Raw genomic sequence first — 19,177 nt, 5'->3', positions numbered from 1 at the left:
TGACAACACTGAAGAAATTACACTTTGTTACAATGAAAAGTAGTGAGTGTACAGCTTGTATAACAGTGTAAATTTGCTGTCCCCTCAAAATAACTCAACTCACAGGCAACAAAAGGGAGCACACCCCTAAGTGAAATTGTCCAAATTGGGCCCAATTAGCCATTTTCCCTCCCCGCTGTCATGTGACTCGTTAGTGTTACAAGGTCCCAGGTGTGAATGGGGAGCAGGTGTGTTAAATTTGGTGTTATCCCTCTCACTCTCTCATACTGGTCACTGGAAGTTCAACATGGTACCTCATGGCAAAGAACTCTCTGAGGATCTGAAAAAAGAATTGTTGCTCTACATCAGAGTTTCTCAGCCAAGGTTCCATGCAACCCCAGGGTTCCTCCAGAGGTTGCTATGGTTTCCTTGAGTAGTGAGCAATTTTTGCCTCTCAGATAAGTTCCCACTGACACCATTGATCTTTTTAGCTATCTGTAAGGGGGCAATTCTTCTCAATGACCACAAGTGTAAGGCACATTTACCCGACTAAATAGCACATTAATGTATCATGATTTGTAGATTTAGTCATTTTTAGCAGGGGTTCCCTGAGACCGGAAAGTTATTTCAAGGGTTCCTCTGTGTTGAAAAGGTAGAGGAAGGCTACTCTACATAAAGATGGCCTAGGCTATAGGAAGATTGACAAGACCCTGAAACTGAGCTGCAGTACGGTGGCCAAGACCATACAGCAGTTTAACAGGACAGGTTTGACTCAGAATAGGCCATGCCATGGTCGACCAAAGAAGTTGAGTGCACGTGCTCAGTGTCATATTCAGAGGTTGTCTTTGGGAAATAGACGTACGAGTGCTGCCAGCATTGCTGCAGAGGTTGAAGGGGTGGGGGGTCAGCCTGTCAGTGCTCAGACCATACACCGCACACTGCATCAAATTGGTCTGCATGGCTGTCATCCCAGAAGGAAGCCTCTTCTAAAGATGATGCACAAAAAAGCCTGCAAACAGTTTGCTGAAGACAAGCAGACTAAGGGCATGGATTATTTTAACCATGTCCTGTGGTCTGATGAGACCAACATAAACTTATTTGGTTCAGATGGTGTCAAGCCTGTGTGGTGGCAACCAGGTGAGGAGTACAAAGACAAGTGTGTCTTGCCTACAGTCAAGCATGGTAGTGGGAGTGTCATGGTCTGGGGCTGCATGAGTGCTGTTGGCACTGGGGCGCTACAATTCATTGAGGGAGCCATGAATGCCAACATGTACTGTGACATACTGAAGCAGAGCATGACCCCCCCCCCCCTCGGAGACTGGGCTGCAGGGCAGTATTCCAACATGATAATGACCCCAAACACACCTCCAAGATGACCACTGCCTTGCTAAAGAAGCTGAGGGTAAAGGTGATGAACTGGCCAAGCATGTCTTCAGACCTAAACCCTATTGAGCATCCGTGGGGCATCCTCAAACGGAAGGTGGAGGAGTGCAAGGTCTCTAAAATCCACCAGCTCCGTGATGTCGTCATGGAGGAGTGGAAGAGGACTCCAGTGGCAACCTGTGAAGCTATGGTGAACTCAAGAGGGTCAAGGCAGTGCTGGAAAATAATGGTGGCTACACAAAATATTGACACTTTGGGCCCAATTTTGACATTTTCACTCAGGGATGTACTCACTTTTGTTGCCAGCGGTTTAGACATTAATGGCTGTGTGTTGAGTTATTTTGAGGGGACAGCAAATTTACACTGTTATTCAAGCTATACACTCACTACTTTACATTGTAGCAAAGTGTCATTTCTTCAGTGTTGTCACATGAAAAGATATAATAAAATATTTACAAAAATGTGAGGGGTGTACTCATTTTTGTGAGATACAGTATTTCGGCATTTCTGTCACCTTTCTATCACCTTTTAGGTATCCATCCCAGCAAGACTGTTGTAGGTCTACTTTAGGTTTTTATGTAAAAATCTGATGGCCATATAATCCTAGTGGTGCACTGACTGATGACAAGATCAGTCAGTGCACCACTAGCAATAACTAGAAAGTGGAGGAGTTCAGAAACAAGTGACAATAAGAATGTTCACATGTAACAAACACATGTATCATCATTTGCATAGAATATTCTACATTCGGGTCAACCAATGTAACCAAGAAAGGAAAGGAGCAATGGGTACCAACATGTTACTTCTGTAGATGAAAAGCTACAGATATCAGAGATGTCTAAGACAATGGGCAGATTTCAAAAGGTCCCCAAAGTGGTCAAATCTATAGGACTACCTATGTTCATCATCTGAATTAAATGAAACAGAACACTTACAGGCAGTGTTCCAGTCCTGGTTGTAGAAATTTGTGGAAGGTAATGTAAGGGTGTAGAAAAACAATTCTTTTACTTAGGCTTGTTCTTTATCATATACAAAACAGGCGACTGTGCATGTGCCCCAAAGTATCACTGTCAAGTCTCCCAAGGTTTCTTACGTATGTAATCAGTAACCCAGAAATGGTCTGTATACATTGTTGAAAATTGACATTTGATGAATTAATTAAAAGTTTCTGTTTCACTAATTAAAAACTGCTAGTATAACATAACATAAGTCCAGTCATTTGCTCTCTCTACCCATTATATAACATGTTTAATGCCATATTTGATTATTTTATTGAAGGGAAAGTCAGTACACTTTTATAAGAATTCATTAAATCCCAATGGGTTAGAAAACTAGACTCAAATCAAAAAAAGTGAATTTCTACCTGATTATTGTCTCCTTGGTTTGTATTCTGAGCTTTTAACCTCTCATCAATAATACCTCCTGGAGGGGGCAGTTTGTTTGGAATACTGTTGTAATATTGAGGTTCTGCTGTTGTCCCATCCTCTTCTGTCCATAATGGGTCATCTAAACTTTGCATTCTTTAAAATAAATAGAATTTTATTGCTGTATAACGATCCATAGATGATGTTCTACATTGTACTATATACTCTATTTTTCTCTAACTACAGCATGAAATAACCCAAATCACATCACCTAAAATGCATTGTACAAGTAGAGGATTTTTTTTTTCACACTTAGTTCACAATTATTTGGTACAACAAACATTAATATAGAAATCAGGGAAGTAATGGTTTAGCAATTTAGCATATTTATGACTATAAAAAGCAGATCTGTAATTGGGTACTGTGAATATTGCATGCTTCCGCAATTGGTATTGGAAAAAAAATATAACTATAGGCAAAACTTTTTTTTTTTTTTTTGGATAGAGTAGAGAGGTATTAGAACACCAGTCAGGCTTTTTATTGCAGTGTATGCCCCCGTTGGGAATATTCACCCTCTCTATTTGTCCGGTTTACCGTTATCATTTTCAGGAACGGGTTAGTAGTGGCCACTCCCATATTTTAATCATGACAGCTTTGCCTTAAAGAAAAAAAACGCTTTGTTATGTGTTCCCATTTTCCTTGCATACCTAAAAATGTATAAAAAAAAATATATATATATATATATATATCTTTTAAATGTTTGTTGGAACAGGGCCCTGGGCCAGACTGCCAGCTAATCTGAACACATTCACAGTGAGTCTGTCCCCACACCAACTGGAGACAGACTGAGTTTCCTCTCATTAACATACAATGCAGAATGCCAGCTTCTACAGCTGGCTATACATGGATAGAAAATCGAGAGAAAAATCAAGTCAGTAGACCAGTCATTTGATTTTCATATCATTAGTGTGCTTACTGCGACAGCTGATTATCATTTCAAGATCAATAATGAATAAACATGTTGGAAATGTTTTGTTCAATCAAACCCTTTTCTATTTATGAAAAAAAAGGGGTATGGGGTAGTAGTAGCAATCAATCAGAAAAAAAACAATCTTTAAAGTGGTTCTAAAGGTCTAAAGGTTTTTAAACCTTCTGTGTCATCCCCTCTCACTAATCTCATACTTACATAAGCTTTTTCTCAATCAAGCGCTGTAAATGAGAGCAGCAGCTCTCTCCGCTCCCCTTCCTCATAGGGCAGATTGATAGCAGCAGGAGCCATTGGCTCCCACTGCTGTCAATCAAATTCTGTGACGAGGGAGCGGGGGTGTCAATTGACACAGGGCAGACAGGGTGGCTCAGAGGCCAGCCCGCATGAGCGCCCCCCATAGAAAGCAGCTTTCTATGGAGGCACTTGCCAAAGAGGAGGAGCTGGGAGCACTGATGGGGGACCCCAGAAGAGGAGGATCAGGGCTGCTTTGTGCAGAACCATTACACAGAGCTTGCCTCTTCCTGTGACCTGTGAACATATTTATTTCATCGAAATGGTCAACCAAAGTGCCAATTTAAGCAACCCATATTTCCTGATCTATTGAATGCTGCAAAAGCAGTCATTTAATTAAACAGGAAAACTGCTTCCATTCCCTCAATCAAATGAGGGTTCCAAATAGAAGACCACACAAGGCTGGTGGATGAACTCCTGAACACCCTGAAAAACACTCTACTGAAATACAAGAAAATTTGGTTAATTGGATTTGCTTTAAAAACTCCAATGCATTCTTTATTGTGATAGCACTCCTCCCCTTGTTACAATGATTAAAAATGAATTACACATTAAAGATCAATATCTTACCTGTCAGGAAATGCTGGTATCTTAGATGGACACTGCAGATACTGCTTAAAGCGGAGTTCAAAAGCTTGGCCTATCGTACTGATAACATCTTGCGCTAGCCCATCGCTGCATTCCAGTATATGACAGGCTAGGGTAAAAGACATAAATAAAGAAAGAGGCTCCTTGTCTACTATATATATATATATATATATATATATATATATATATATATATATATATATATATAAATATGCAAGGCTAGTGTTTCTGAGACTTACCTCGACGATTAACAGGATCTTTTGCTACATATGCAACATAATCAGTTGCATCCTAAGTGAAGAAAACAAAATAAGTCTTACAATTAAATCATGCATTTAGTACAAATAATATGTAATTCAGATTCACCTCAATGGAAAAGAAACACATTTGACATGAGTGTTTTAGTATAATTTAGTATTGCAAATCAAAAAAAATGCAACCATAGGTAGTGCCCACAAGGTGGCAGTGTTCACACATGGTACTAAATAATGAAACCTGATAAACTATATCTGTACATTCCTTGTTTTGTGTTTTCATTTTCTAGAAGGGTCCTTTCACACAAGTCATCAGTTCCATCATGAAAACTGATTTAAAAAAAAAAAAAAAACATTGAATCTGAATCCCTTTACATCAGATTGAACATCCATCTTCATTTCGGTTTACACCAGCATACATCCGTTTTTTACATGTCTGGTTTTTTTTAGTTGATAAAGAAAATAGTCACATAGGTGGAAAGAAATGTAAAAAAAAAAAAAAGAATGTTTCTTTCCTAAAAAAATTACAATAATATAACAAACATAAACAGATGACGTCTGTTTACATCTGTTTATGTCACCAAAAAATGGAAATTAAAACAGATCTTTTCTGGGGGGGGTTAATTTCTGAACACATAAACTGACTTGTAAGAATGTCCATTTACATCTGCCACCCCCCCCCAAAGATATACATTATGGTTCAGTCTAAAAATAGACATATTTAGACTGATTGCTTGTGTGAAAGGACCCAAAGATTTAACAAGTTGTAACTAACTATGAGCAAAATGATATGCAAATCTGGTAAAGCAACAAACTGGAACTGTTTTGATTACCCTGAATATAGTCATTAAGATTTGTCCAGTCTTTGAAGACCTAAAGGAGAAGTATGGGCAAAGCTTTATTTGCCATATTTCTCTTGTGGGTCACAGAAGTGAATCTACTTTTCACCTGAGAATCAGCTGATAGAGGGCTATTTCTGGGTAGAGCCACTCCAGGCTCTGGAAGGATCCCAATAATATTGTCGGGATCAACCCAGCTGACGATTGACAAATGGCTCCACCTCTCAGCACACAGCGGAGAGCTGAAGCCAGCTGCACCAACACCCTCCCCAGCTGAAAGCACCAGTGAGTGCTAGAGGGGCAAAGTGGAGAACAGAGACTCACAGTCAACACTCTCTTCTCAGGGCTGACCGAGGAATGAGTGATCAGTGGTCATGTAATAGCTCAGTTCTCAGTCTTAGAGCCAACATAGGAAAGCTGCAGCATCACACCAATGCTGGAGGATAGAGAACATTAGGTGTGTTTGTTTTTTTTTGTTAATCCTAAACTTCGGTATTATGAATCACTATGGTCTAGATTCCATAGTTCTCTGCTAATCAGACAGATCTACATTAAAAATTTACAAACTGTTGACTCCTGGGTTAAGTGTTACATGAATGACACTTGTGCTGCGTCCTCTACCTACTGGCCAGGGCATAGGCCCACCAGAGAATTATGGAAAAGACTACACTGGTATATACTGTACATGTATAAAATATATATATATATATATATATATATATATATACAGTATATACATATATATTTGCAATATGAGTGTCTTACCTCAATACATAAATAAAACGGGTGCATTTAGAAAACGTATCTATGGTGCACACAGGAAGAGTACCCTCGAAACCTCTTCTCTAAGGCATTCAGGCCTGTGGTTGCGCTCTTACCTCCTCACATTAATGTTGCCACCTCTCCGGGATTCACCTGGACAGTTCATGTTTTGAATCATGTGTCCAGGTTTCAGTCCGCCTGAAACCCGGACACAATATTCAGACAGGAATGTAGCTCAGGACAGGGACTGATAGGAGGGTGAGGGGGCACTATGTGCGCCACATTACCATTTTCTTTGGAGCGCCTAAAGGTGTCCCAGGTCTTCTACAATCCTATAGTGTATGATAAAAATTGTTTTTTTTGCTGTGTGCCGCTAAAATGTTCGGGTTTGGCTTGAAAAAAAAGTGGCAACCCTACCTCACATACAATACAGGACTAATAGTCTTGCATTGTTCGTGATGACGCAGAGGGACCACCGAAAACAAGGAGAGACAGGGAGTAAAGGAAAGCGCCTGAGCCTGCTGGAGCAAGGATGAAGGCAAGTAATACAGCCTCTTCCTCTACCCCATAGGCATAAAGCCCAACTCCAGAAATTAAAAAAAAAAAGAATTCTTGTAGACTCTAGTGAATGAGAAATAAGGTGTAATATGTACCTTACTCTTCTTTTAAGCAGGCTTCCTCCATCTGTGCAACTGATCCCCCAAAGCCTCTTCCATAAGGTTCCAGGTCGCGCTTGCATGATGAAGTCATTAAGTATAATGCAGGACCCTTGCATGAGGACAGTGAGGGACTGCCCACAAGCCTGAGCGAGGATTACGGTAAGTATTACACCTTATTCCTCATCTTTTCTTTACCAAGCATTTAACCCTTGCAGTACAGGGGGCCTCAATTCAAGTTTTTTTTTCAACCCAGATTTGGGGTCAACATAAACCCATCACAAGTTAAATTCAATTCAGCTTGAGCATAGGAAGTCAAAATTCATAAGCAGAGGTTATATTTATAGAAAACATTTGGTTAAAATAGTTAGTTGATCCACACATTTAGGAAGCTTAAACTATAAGCAAACCTCAACTTTTTTCAAAAAGTCAAGCTTGGCCTCATCTTCTCTAATTTTCAAAATTTTCAAGCTTTCCTATTGATTATTGTGGCCATCCATCACATTAAAGAGCCAATTTGAGGTTTTAGGATTTGGGAGGGACTGGCCTAGGTCACTGTATATAAGAAAAAATTAGATTTGTATTTAATATTTCAGTCATTCAGATACATTTGGATCTACTGAAAGTTTTGCAATGTGTCTTCTGGTGAAGGTAATCTCTTTTTTTTCTTTTGCTCAGTTGTTCCAAATTTCTAAAGGTGTGTTAACATGAAAGGAATACAGGAAAAGACTCTTACAATAAAAACAACTAAAAAAGTTGCAGTCCCACAGACCACATTTCTGATATCATTTACATGGTGATCGCTAATAAATAAATCTACTTCTTGTCAGGATACCAAATAAATACGAAACAAGCATTACTTACTGGGTCGCCGCCAGATGCAAAAGAAATGGATTGCATATGATGATTTGCTATGATCTGCATTTGGATCAAAATAAAGTAAAATGCAATTAATTTATGCAAATGCTGATCACTGTTATCAGTTATTTTTTAGATGTCCTCTCAAGAATACATGTGCATTAATTACTGATTTACTAACAGAGATATACATATGAAACTTGCCATATACAGGAGTCTCTAGAGACTCCAATTTTCTATTTCTCTGAAGAGACCTTATCTGGTTTTTCCAAAATGATAGCAATTACCAAAGTGGCATAACCTAGAGCAAATATGGTAATTAGAATTAATATGTCACTGGTTAGATTATAATATGGGTTACTTATTGCTTGTTGCTTATGGGGCTGCAGAAAAATTAAAGCAGATCTATGGTCAAAATGTAAAGTCATATATTAATTTCCACATCGTATTTTAATTATTTCTAGGCTATGCCTATTATTCTGCATGATCTTTTAGCTTGTAAACTTACTCTGTGAAGATCTCCACACATGAGACAGAACTCACAACGTTCAAGGTGATAGTTTATCCCATCATTATGCCACCCACCACAATAGGAGCTTAAAGGGCATAGTATTTCTGGGTATTGATAAATTCGCAGGAAACTGGAGGGGTAGCCATATGACCAGAGAGGTGTCCAAATTGGAGACCCAATAGATCTATAAGGCTAGAACTTACAATCCTAACAGTATGAACGTTGAATGGGATATAAATGCATTCATCAGTAATGCGCAATGAGAGGTTTAAATAGTTAGTGGTAAAGTATCCCATTGACATTGAATAGTTTGCTTGGGTAGGAGTATTTTTATTTGTATTTATACTTCTATTCTTATCTTTTACTTTTCTCCGTTTTTAATTATATGTTGTATAAATTCATTTAATGTTTATTTTTATGTTTATTATTGCTTTGTGTGAGTACAATTTACCATATATATGGTTGATTGTAGCTTTTCCTAGGAACCTGTCAGAAACCATGAATCAAAAAATAATAAAAAAAAGGTAAACAGAGTAAATGTAGTAGAACAGCAAGCAGGATCTGGAGCCAGAAGGAATGTCAGCCAAGCAAGTCTTTAACAGGAACACAGGAGAGCGTCTCTAGAAATGTGACCAAGGCGAAGGCAGAGATCATCTGGGCTGGACGGCTTAAGAAGGCAGGACTGACAAGCAGGATATAATCAACAGGTGAGTCACTGTGGAGAGATAGGAGCTGACAATTAGCCGACAGCTGAGCGACCAGCTTAGAGAAGGAAGGGCTGAGCCCAGCCCTGACAGTACCCCCTCCTCAATGATCCCTCCCTCTCGGAGGACCACCAAGCTTGAGGGGAAAACGTCTATGGAAATCACGGAGGAGGACAGGACCTTACCCTTTCCAATGCACCAGGTACTGTATGCGCCCACGGAACCTACGGGAGTCAACAATAGACTGTACTTCATTCTCCTCATGGTTCTCAACCTATACAGTGTAAGGACGAGGAACCGAGGTGGTAAAGCGGTTGCAGGCCAAAGGTTTTAATAAGTAGACATGAAATATATTCGAGATGTGCATATTAGAAGGAAGGTCTAATGCATAAGCCACTGGGTTAATCCTGAGAAGAATACGGAAAAGCCCAATAAACCGAGGTGCGAACTTCAGAGAGGGAACACAAAGTCGGAGGTTGCGAGATGACAGCCAGACCCTGTTGTCCTCAACCTGGTAGGAAGGCGCAGGCAGGCGTCTGCAGTCAGCATGGAGTCTGTACCTATCATTAGCCTGTGGCAAAGCCTCCTGGGCTTGTGCCCAAGTGGAACGAAGACTACAGAGATGCTCCTCTAATGCAGGAACAAGCGAGTCAGGCAACATGGAAGGTTGGAAACCATAGTTCGCCATAAACAGGGAAAATCGGGAAGCAGAATTCAAGGCACTATTGTGAGCAAACTCCGCCCACAGTAAGAGGTCTGACCAGCTGTTATGATGGTTAGAAATATAGCAACGTAGGAATTGCTCCAAGGACTGATTGGCTCGTTCTGTGGCCCCATTAGACTGCGGATGTTACGCAAAGGAGAAAGCAAGCTGAATTCCCAACTGTGCATAAAAGGCTCGCCAGAACTGAGACACAAACTGGCTACCCCTGTCCGAGACAATCACATTGTGTAGCCCATGTAAGCGAAAGATCTCCCGAGCAAAAATGGAATCCAGTTCCTTAGAAGTGGGCAACTTCTTAAGTGGAATACAATGGGACATTTTTAAGAACCGGTCAACCACCATAAGGATAACTGTGTTGGCCTGGGAGTTGGGTAACTCCACAATGAAATCCATAGACAGGAGGGTCCAGGGCCTTACTCCATTGGGTATGGGTTGTAGGAGGCCCACTGGAAGGTGTTGTGTAGTCTCACTCTAAACACACACGGAATAGGCAGCTATGAAGGAAGTTACATCAGCATGTAGTCTAGGCCACAAGAATTGTTGGGAAATGGCCCAAAAGAGTTGACTCTTCCCAGGGTGGCCAGCAGCCTTGGAAGAATGGTAAGTCTGGAGCACGGCAATACAGAGACTCTCTGGGACAAAGCAGCGATCACAAGGTTTCTCAGGAGGAGCATGGACCTGAGCAGCAAGAATTTTGTCACCTAAAGGAGAAGTGAGACTGGTGCGAACTGTAGCCAGAATACGATCAGGAGGAATCACAGGAACCAGAACCGACTCCATCTTGGAAGTGGAGGAAAATTGTCGTGACAAAGCGTCAGCCCTTACATTCTTAGTACTGGGTAAGAATGAGACAATGTAGTTGAAACTAGACAAGAAAAGAGCCCATCGCACCCTTCTGGGAGAGAGGCGTTTAGCCTCAGCCAAGAATGTGAGATTCTTATGGTCAGTAAGAATGAGAACCGGCACAGTGGTACCTTCGAAGAGATGTCTCCATTCTTTCAGGGCTAAAATGATCGCTAACAGCTCTCTGTCACCAAGTTCGTAATTGCACTCTGCAGGTGACAATTTCTTGGAAAAGTAGCCACAAGGATGCATAGTGCTCTCAGAGGTAGGACGTTGAGACAGAAGAGCGCCAACTCCAGTCTCAGAAGCCTCAACCTCAAGGATAAAGTGTAACGTAGGATCAGGATGTGCCAACACAGCAGCAGAAACAAAGGCAGCCTTGAGACTCTCAAAGGCCTTAATGGACTCCGGAGACCAACTCTGTGGGTTACCATCCTTTCTGGTCATATCAGTCAGGGGTTTGACCAGAGACAAGAAGTTACGAATAAACTTACGATAATAGTTGGCAAAGCCAAGAAAACGCTGCAGAGGATGTAAACTCACGGGTCGGGGCCATTGTAGGACTGCTGAAAGTCTCTCTGGGTCCATCGACAAACCAGCAGTGGAAATGACATAACCCAGGAATTTAACCTGTTCACGATGGAATTTACACTTCTCCAATTTAAAATAGAGATTGTTTTCTCTTAGTTTCTGAAGCACATGACAGACATCTGTGTGGTGGCTCTCCTTAATCCTCACGAGATTGTATGCCCCTCTCAAATCAAGCTTTGTGAAAACCGTTGCTCCCTTGAGGCAGTCAAATAACTCCGTAATCAATGGAATCGGATAGGCATTCTTAATCGTGAAACGATTGAGACCCCTATAATCAATACAAGGTCTCAGTTCACCACTCTTCTTCTTTACAAAGAGGAAACTAGCACCAGCAGGAGATGAGGATTTGCGGATGAAACCTTGAGAAAGTGCGTCTGCAACATACTCCTCTATTATTATTATTATTATTATACAGGATTTATATAGCGCCAACAGTTTGTGCAGCGCTTTACAACATGAGGGCAGACAGTACACTTAGAATACAGATCAATACAGGAGGGATCAGAGGGCCCTGCTCGTTAGAGCTTACAATCTAGAAGTGAGGTTCAAGTGGAAACAAAAGGTAATAACTGTGGGGGGTGAGCTGAGGGAGAAAATGAAAATACAGTTGTTAGGTGTGGGTAGGGTAGGCTTCTCTGAAGAGAAGGGTTTTCAGGGATCGTCTAAAAACTAAAAGAGTAGGAGATAAGCGGACATATTGGGGTAAGGCATTCCATAGGATTGGAGAGGCTTTGAAAAAGTCCTGGAGGCGAGCATGGGAGAAGGTGACGAGGGAGCTAGAGAGCAGAAGGTCTTGAGAGGAACGAAAAGAACAAGTAGGTTGGTATTTAGAGACTAGGCTAGTTATGTAGCTGGGGGCTAAATTGTGGATGGCTTTGTAAGTAGTTGTTAGTATTTTGAATTTAATTTGTTGGGTGAGCGAAAGCCAATGGAGGGATTGACAGAGAGGGGTAGCAGACACAGAGCGATTGGTAGGGTGGATGAGTCTGGCAGCAGCATTCATGAGGGATTGAAGAGGTGATAGACTATGTAGACCTAAGCCAATGAGAAGCGAGTTGCAGTAGTCGAGAGATGACCAGCGAGTGAATTAAGAGCTTTGTTGTGTCATTGGTTAGAAAGGGGTGTATTTTGGAGATGTTGCGGAGGTTGAGGCGGCAAGATTTGTACAGTGATTGGTCGTGGTGCTTAAAGGAGAGTTCAGAGTCCAAGACTACACCTAGAACCTTGACATGTGGGGATGGGCTTATAGTTGTGCCATCGATTTTGACAGAGATATCAGGGGAAGGGGCATATGGGGGAGGAAAAATTATAAGTTCGGTTTTGGATAGATTGAGTTTGAGGAAGTAGTGTGACATCCAGACTGATATATCTGATAATAAATTAGTGAACGTGAGGAGACAGGGGGAGTGGGCTGAGGGGTAGAGAAATAGATTTGGGTGTCATCAGTGCAGTGGTGGTATTTGAAGCCATTGGAGGCTGACCCAGGGAGGAGGTGTAGATTGAAAATAGGAGAGGTCCAAGAACAGAACCTTGGGGGGCTCTGACAGAGAAAGGAAGAGGAGAGGAGGAAGTAGAGTTGTAAGAAGAGCTAAAAGTGCGGTTGGATAAGTAGGAAGAGAACCAGCGAAGAGTACAGAGTAGATCGTTTGTTTTAGGAGAGCAGTTTCTGTGGAGTGTTGAGGACGAAATCCAGACTGAAGGGAATCAAGAAGGCTATTATCAGCAAGGTGGACACTCAGTCGATTGTAGACCAGACATTCAAGGAGTTTGGATAAGAAGGGGAGCAAGGAGATGGGGCGTAGGTTGTTAACATTGGGTGGGTCCAGTGAGGGCTTTTTAAGTATGGGTCTGACAAGTGCATGTTTTAGAGAGTTGGGGGAAGATGCCAGAAGAGAGGGAGAGATTGAAGATGTGGGTTAGAGAGTGTAGCATAGAGCTAGAGGGTGTACGTAGCATTTGTGAGGGAACAGGATCCAGAGGGCATTGGTAAGGTGGACGTTAGCAAGTAGTTTAGCAACCTCATCTATAGTGGTGGGGTTGAAAGAGGGAAGTAATGATTGCACCTGTGGGCATGAAGTGTAAAGCATGGAGGGTATCTGGACAGTAGAGATCTCCTCGCAAATTGTATCAATATTCTGTTTGAAGTGATTGGCGATCTCCTGGGCAGTGAGTGAGTTGGTGGGTGGAGGCGGTGGATAAGGCTCCATGGCCTTATACTCCAAGACCGACAAAGGTTTAACCTGGCCACGAAGGGGTATGGCATCAGGTTGAAGGTCAATTGCGTAATCATATGACCGGTGTGGAGGCAAACTACCGGCTTGACCTTTGTCAAAAACATAGCTAAAATTGCGGTACTCCTCCAGCAGGGAGACTGAAGAGGTGCCCAGGACCTTGGCTACCTTCTGGAAGCATGTCTTACTGCATTGTGGCGACCAGGAGAGAACCTCAGCATGGAGCCAATCAAAAGAGGGGTTGTGCCTCTGTAACCAAGGATAACCAATAACCAGTGGAAACTTAGGTGAGGAAATAACTTGGAATTGGATTATCTCATGGTGAAGAGCCTCTAAGGCCACGGACAACGGAACAGTCTCATGAGTCACATGGGCAGGCTGTAGAGGTCTCCCGTCAAGAGCTTCAATGGCAAGTGGAGTGTCACGCAGCTGCAGTGGAATCGAGTGCTTTGATGCAAAGGCAGCATGAACAGGCCTGCAGCCCTAGAGTGGATTACAGCCTGTATCTCAACGGATGACTGAGCCCAAGAAAGGGTAACCAAAACCAGGAGCTTATCCTTCTGGATAACTAGGGACGAAACAACGCCACCTAAGGTCTGTCTGTGACAGGACCTCAAGGGTCAGGCATTCCCTGGACGGGCAGGACAAGACTTCAAAAAGTGACCTGCCTGGCCACAATAAAGGCACAATCTCTCCCTCCTCCTAAGGGTTCTCTCATCCGCAGAGAGATGCATGAAGCCCAAGTGCATGGGTTCATCTTCACAGACCGACTCGGTACCAGTAGGCATGGGAGGTGAGGGACGTAAGGGTGGGACTGCAAAGTTCAGAGACAAATGTACAGGAGGCTTCCACAAGCGCTCCTTAAAAGGAAGTTTTTCTCTGAGTCTGGAGTCAATGAGGATGGCAAACGTGATCAACTTCTCCAGCTCAGTGGGTATATCTCGGGCTGCTATCTCATCCTTGACAGTATCTGAGAGACCATGAGAAAAAGCAGCCATGAGGGCCTCATTGTTCCAAGCAACCTCTGCTGCCAGAGTACAGATTCAATGGCGTAGTCGGCAACAGTTCTCGTACTCTGTTTGATGGACATTAGGCACTTGGCAGCAGAAGCGGAGAGTGCGGAACATCAAATACCCTTTTAAAAGAAGCCACAAACTTAGGGTAACTCAAGACAACAGGTTTTTGCATCTCCCATAGAGGGTTTGCCCAGGCCAAGGCTCTCTCAGAAAGCAAAGATTTCATGAAACCTAATTTGCTTCTATCTGTGGGAAACGCCTGGGGCAGCATCTCAAAGTATATCTCAGCCTGGTTAAGAAACCCTCTGCATTGGACTGGATCACTCCCAAATTGCTAGGGAAGCGGAGCGGAACCAGACATACCACTTATAGAGGTAATATTCGAGACTGGAGCAGCAGCAGGGACAGCCTGCAACACAGGTTGTAGCGGAGCAGCCACAGTGGTAGATTCCTGGTGAGCCATGCGACTCAGGAGCATTTGTAACGCCAAGGCAAACTGATCCATGCGTTCATCCTGCTCATCCAATCTAAAAAAAATATTAACAACAAGTGGATTGAATTCATGGCCTTCGCCTACTGTCAGAAACCATGAATCAAACAGAGACAGAAGTACAGTTAAATCACACTTGTTTATTAATAATAAAAAAAGGTAAACAGAGTAAACGTAGTCAAAACATAGCCAGAGTTCAGGAGCCGTAACGGATAGTCAGACAAGCCAAAATGTCAGGGAGCCAAAGATGAGCGTAGTAGAACACCAAGCAGGATCTGGAGCCAGAAGGAATGTCAGCCAAGCAAGTCTTTAACAGGAACACAGGAGAGCGTCTCTAGAGATGTGACCAAGGCGAAGGCAGAGATCATCTGGGCTGGATGGCTTAATTAGACAGGACTGACGCGCAGGATATCATCAATAGGTGAGTCACTGTGGAGAGATAGGAGCTGGCAATTAGCTGACAGCTGAGCGGCCAGCTTAGAGAAGGAAGGACTGAGCCCAGCCCTGACAGAACCACAAGAAGGAGCTGTGTCCGAGTGCAATATATGTCTGGTATAGACATTATTTTTCATTTTTATTTATGCTTTACTTGCATTTTTTTATACCATGGTATAATGTTCTAACTTCTATATCCCTCTTTTTTGAAGATTGGATCTAAGTTCAATTAAGGTTGTAGATTGGGCTGCCCATATGTTTGTGAGCGGTGTTGTTACATCCGGTGCTTGGAGCGCATCTTACTTCCTCATTTCAATTAGTGTGTCCCGCATATATAATCCAGATGAGCGTCCATCTAGCCACGCCCCTGATGACCTCATTCCCTGACGAAATGGCGTAGGGAGGAGTCAGCGACGAGACGTCCTTGAGCAAGCATTTAATGGTGACACAAAATTTCTTCTTGCAGAGGAATACTCTGGTAATGTTCACCAAGGACAACAAGAATGAAAGGTAGAGAGGTAGAAAGATACAGACAATGATAAAATCCTATCATAGATTCTGACCTTCTACTTTCCTAAAAAAAAAATAAAAAAATAACTGTTGTTGCTCTCTCTGTGCCCATTAGTAAGATTTATCATCACTTTCTTTTCTTCTAGCATCTTGTCAAAAAGTAAGAAAGTGCGGCCGAGTTCACACTGGTACGACATATGCTCCGTCTTTGGGAGCACATGTGCATGACGTGTGTAAATCAATGATTCCCTATGAGAGCCGTCTTAACTGGTCTGACACAAGTTGGTCCGACTATGAAAAAGGTTCCTGCACTACTTTGGTCCGACTTTGGTCCTACTTCAGCACATTGAATATCATTGAAGTCGGATCAAAGTAGGATCCTTGTCCTAACCATCCGACTTGTGACATCTGACATGGTGATTACGGCAGCAGTAAAAGGAATTTATGTCACCCTGGGATTGTTTTTATTGGTCAAAGGACAAGTCGTACTATCTCAAAGTAGGATCAAAATCTTATCTTGTTCATGCAAGTCGGATGGAAGTAGGACCGATGTAAGACAGATGTATCAGGGCAAAGTAGGATGACAGTCATACAACAGTCGTGTCGTACCAGTGTGAACCCAGCCTGAAGCAAAATCTCCCCCATGGAGACATGCACGTGGTCCTCGTTAGTATAGTGCACGTCATCTGAGTGAGGACTCTAGGTCCTTTGAGCCCTGTGAAAGCTTATGATCATCTGCTCTGCCTGTGGGTGGAATGTCTATCTGGTTCGAGTTGCCATCTGCTTGCCACCTTTGAGGATAAAGGCCCTGGCTGGGTATTAGCCACAAGCAGTTCAGCTTGTGCAAGCTGGTAAGCGTGCAATCTACGTGGTGGAGGTACACTTTGCTTTGTGCTGTGCTGTGACAAACTACCATTATTAGAAGTACTCTTTAGGAGGAACATATATACTCTGGCCATAGATATGGCTGGGGATATCAGATTCCTGGCCCACCACTGGCCCCTACAACTGTTTTATATCCTGTACTGACCTAGGAGCTGGAGGAAGGATCACATTGTGCACACATAGTTCAAGCATCTCATATACCCATAAAGTGGCAGATGCTGGTGATTTTTCAGCCAATGTAGTTCCTGAAAATAGCAGGTATCAGCATGCAGGCAACAGATGGGGTATTAGCCCTTTTTTTGTAGGCATGACTTTGGTTTGAGGTGAACAGATAGTGCAAGAGTCTCTTTAATTCTACCTAGAAAGTAAAATAACCCAGCTTCCTTTCCCTGTCAGAGGAGCCAAGATGGTCACCTTGACCGTTAATGTCTTCCTGTAAAGGCAACAATTACGTACACTGATCTTAATCCAGTAATATTCGTTCAGTGCATTTCTTCATTGTGTACATTAACTAAAGACATCGCCATTTGGGTTTTTTGCCTTGTATTCTTTTGCATGACAAATGTGTTTCTAACAGTTGCTCAGGCAACCAATGCAAGCTACAGCCAGCAGAAGCATTTTGCAAATGCTTTTCTTGTTCATTCATTGATTTCTTTTAGTTTAAAAACCCAATGCATACAAGCTTGATTCAGGAAATTAGGGGTCCCTGGCTTAAAAGCAGTGTACACTAGAATATTATCTAAACAACCATGAAGATAAAAGAACTGCCATTAATCATAAATTCAACATTCATTTTCATGTTTTTTAACGTAGTTACACTTATACATATCTTTATTATGATAAGATAAGATACATTTCTGGCTCTGAAAGAGTTAAGCTCTGGAAGGTTTTACCCCCTTCATGGCCAGGCCAATTTTTGCTATTTGGCACTACGCTATTTTAACTGGCTATTGCGCAGTCATGGAACATCATACCCAAATGAAATGTATATCTTTTTTTTTTTACACAAACAGAGCTTTCTTTTGGTGGTATTTGATCACCACTGAATTTTTTTATTTTTATTTTATAAACAAAAAAAGACCGCAAATGTTGATAACACAAAAAAAAAACATTTATGTTATTAAACATATCCAATAAAACATTTTTTAAATCTAATCTCTTTATTAATTTAGGCCAAAATGTATTCTGCTACATATCTTTGTTAAAAAAAAACAAACAATAAGTGTATATTGATTAGTTTGCATAACAGGAAAAGCATCTACAAACTATGGTACAGCATATACAGTTTACTGGAAATCTTTGTTTTTATACTACTAATGGCGGTGATCAGTAACTTATAGTGGGACTGTGATGGCCAATCTGACACTAACTGACACTGGGTGGGAACCGACTAACACTAACATCTCCAGTGACGCTAATACAGTGATCAGTGATAATAGTATACACTGTCACTGTACTAATGACACTGGCTGGGAAGGGGTTAACATCTAGGGGCAATCAAAGGGTTAACTGTGTGCCTAACAATGTGTAATGTGTGCTGCTTTTACTAATAGATGAGTCCTGTGTTGTTAGTAAACACAGGGCTCTGTACTGTGATTCGCTAAGTTGATCAGCAGGCCCCGACCATCATTGGCTGGGACCTGCTAACTGACTTGTGCTGATGACAGCACAGACCAGACCGTGCGCGTCACCTATCTGGAAATGCTGGATCACGTACACATATGTGATTCAATGCAGCAGGAAACCCTGCCACAGTAAAAAGGCAGTGGGCAGTCCACACTCCCCCCAAAAACAATAGCACCAGCACAGCACACTATTCTGGTAAAAAAAAGCTGTCATATTGGAGTTTCTCAGCAGGTGGCAAAATATCTAAATGAAGACTCCAGTCAACAAAGATTGGGACAAAGGATAGGTCTTTTGTGTCCAGAGCAACAGTTAAATTATTTAAAAAAAACATGGGCATTCTCTTCAAGACCTGGTTCACACACATGCAGGTTGCAGTTGATGCATATTCCAGGTGAATTTTGCGTTTTCAATATAAGTTTTTGATCCATTGAAGTCTATGGAAACAAAAAGATATCCTACTGATCCCTGGCCCTTTCCATAACATGCACAGATGTGAACATGACCCATAGAAAACCATGTTAAATGGACTGCAGTGTGTTTTTGCAAAACTGAAAACCCCCAAAAAAGGCATAGGTGTGAACCAGGCCTTAATTATCCACAGGCGTGAAATGCCTGTCACTAGGGATGAGCCGAACACCCCCCTGTTCGG

The 19,177-nt window shown here is 42.1% G+C and overlaps 1 protein-coding gene across 3 annotated transcripts in view; it reads right to left on the bottom strand.

Moving 5' to 3' along the window:
• SHC3 (SHC adaptor protein 3) overlaps positions 1-19,177 on the bottom strand; it is a 184,015-nt gene that overhangs the window by 32,515 nt on the left and 132,323 nt on the right. For all 3 annotated transcript variants that reach the window (XM_073632953.1, XM_073632954.1, XM_073632952.1), the window contains 4 exons: positions 7,969-8,022; positions 4,833-4,884; positions 4,576-4,702; positions 2,726-2,882 (listed from right to left, as the gene is read on the bottom strand). In XM_073632953.1, the coding sequence (XP_073489054.1) occupies positions 2,726-2,882; positions 4,576-4,702; positions 4,833-4,884; positions 7,969-8,022 (390 nt within the window). The remainder of the gene's footprint in view (positions 1-2,725; positions 2,883-4,575; positions 4,703-4,832; positions 4,885-7,968; positions 8,023-19,177) is intronic.

This window comes from Aquarana catesbeiana, linkage group LG01 (assembly GCF_042186555.1).
Source record: "Aquarana catesbeiana isolate 2022-GZ linkage group LG01, ASM4218655v1, whole genome shotgun sequence".
NCBI classification, from domain to species: domain Eukaryota; kingdom Metazoa; phylum Chordata; class Amphibia; order Anura; family Ranidae; genus Aquarana; species Aquarana catesbeiana.
The sequence above is the reverse complement of the archived record's forward strand: the minus strand, read 5'-3'. Positions and strand labels throughout refer to the sequence as shown.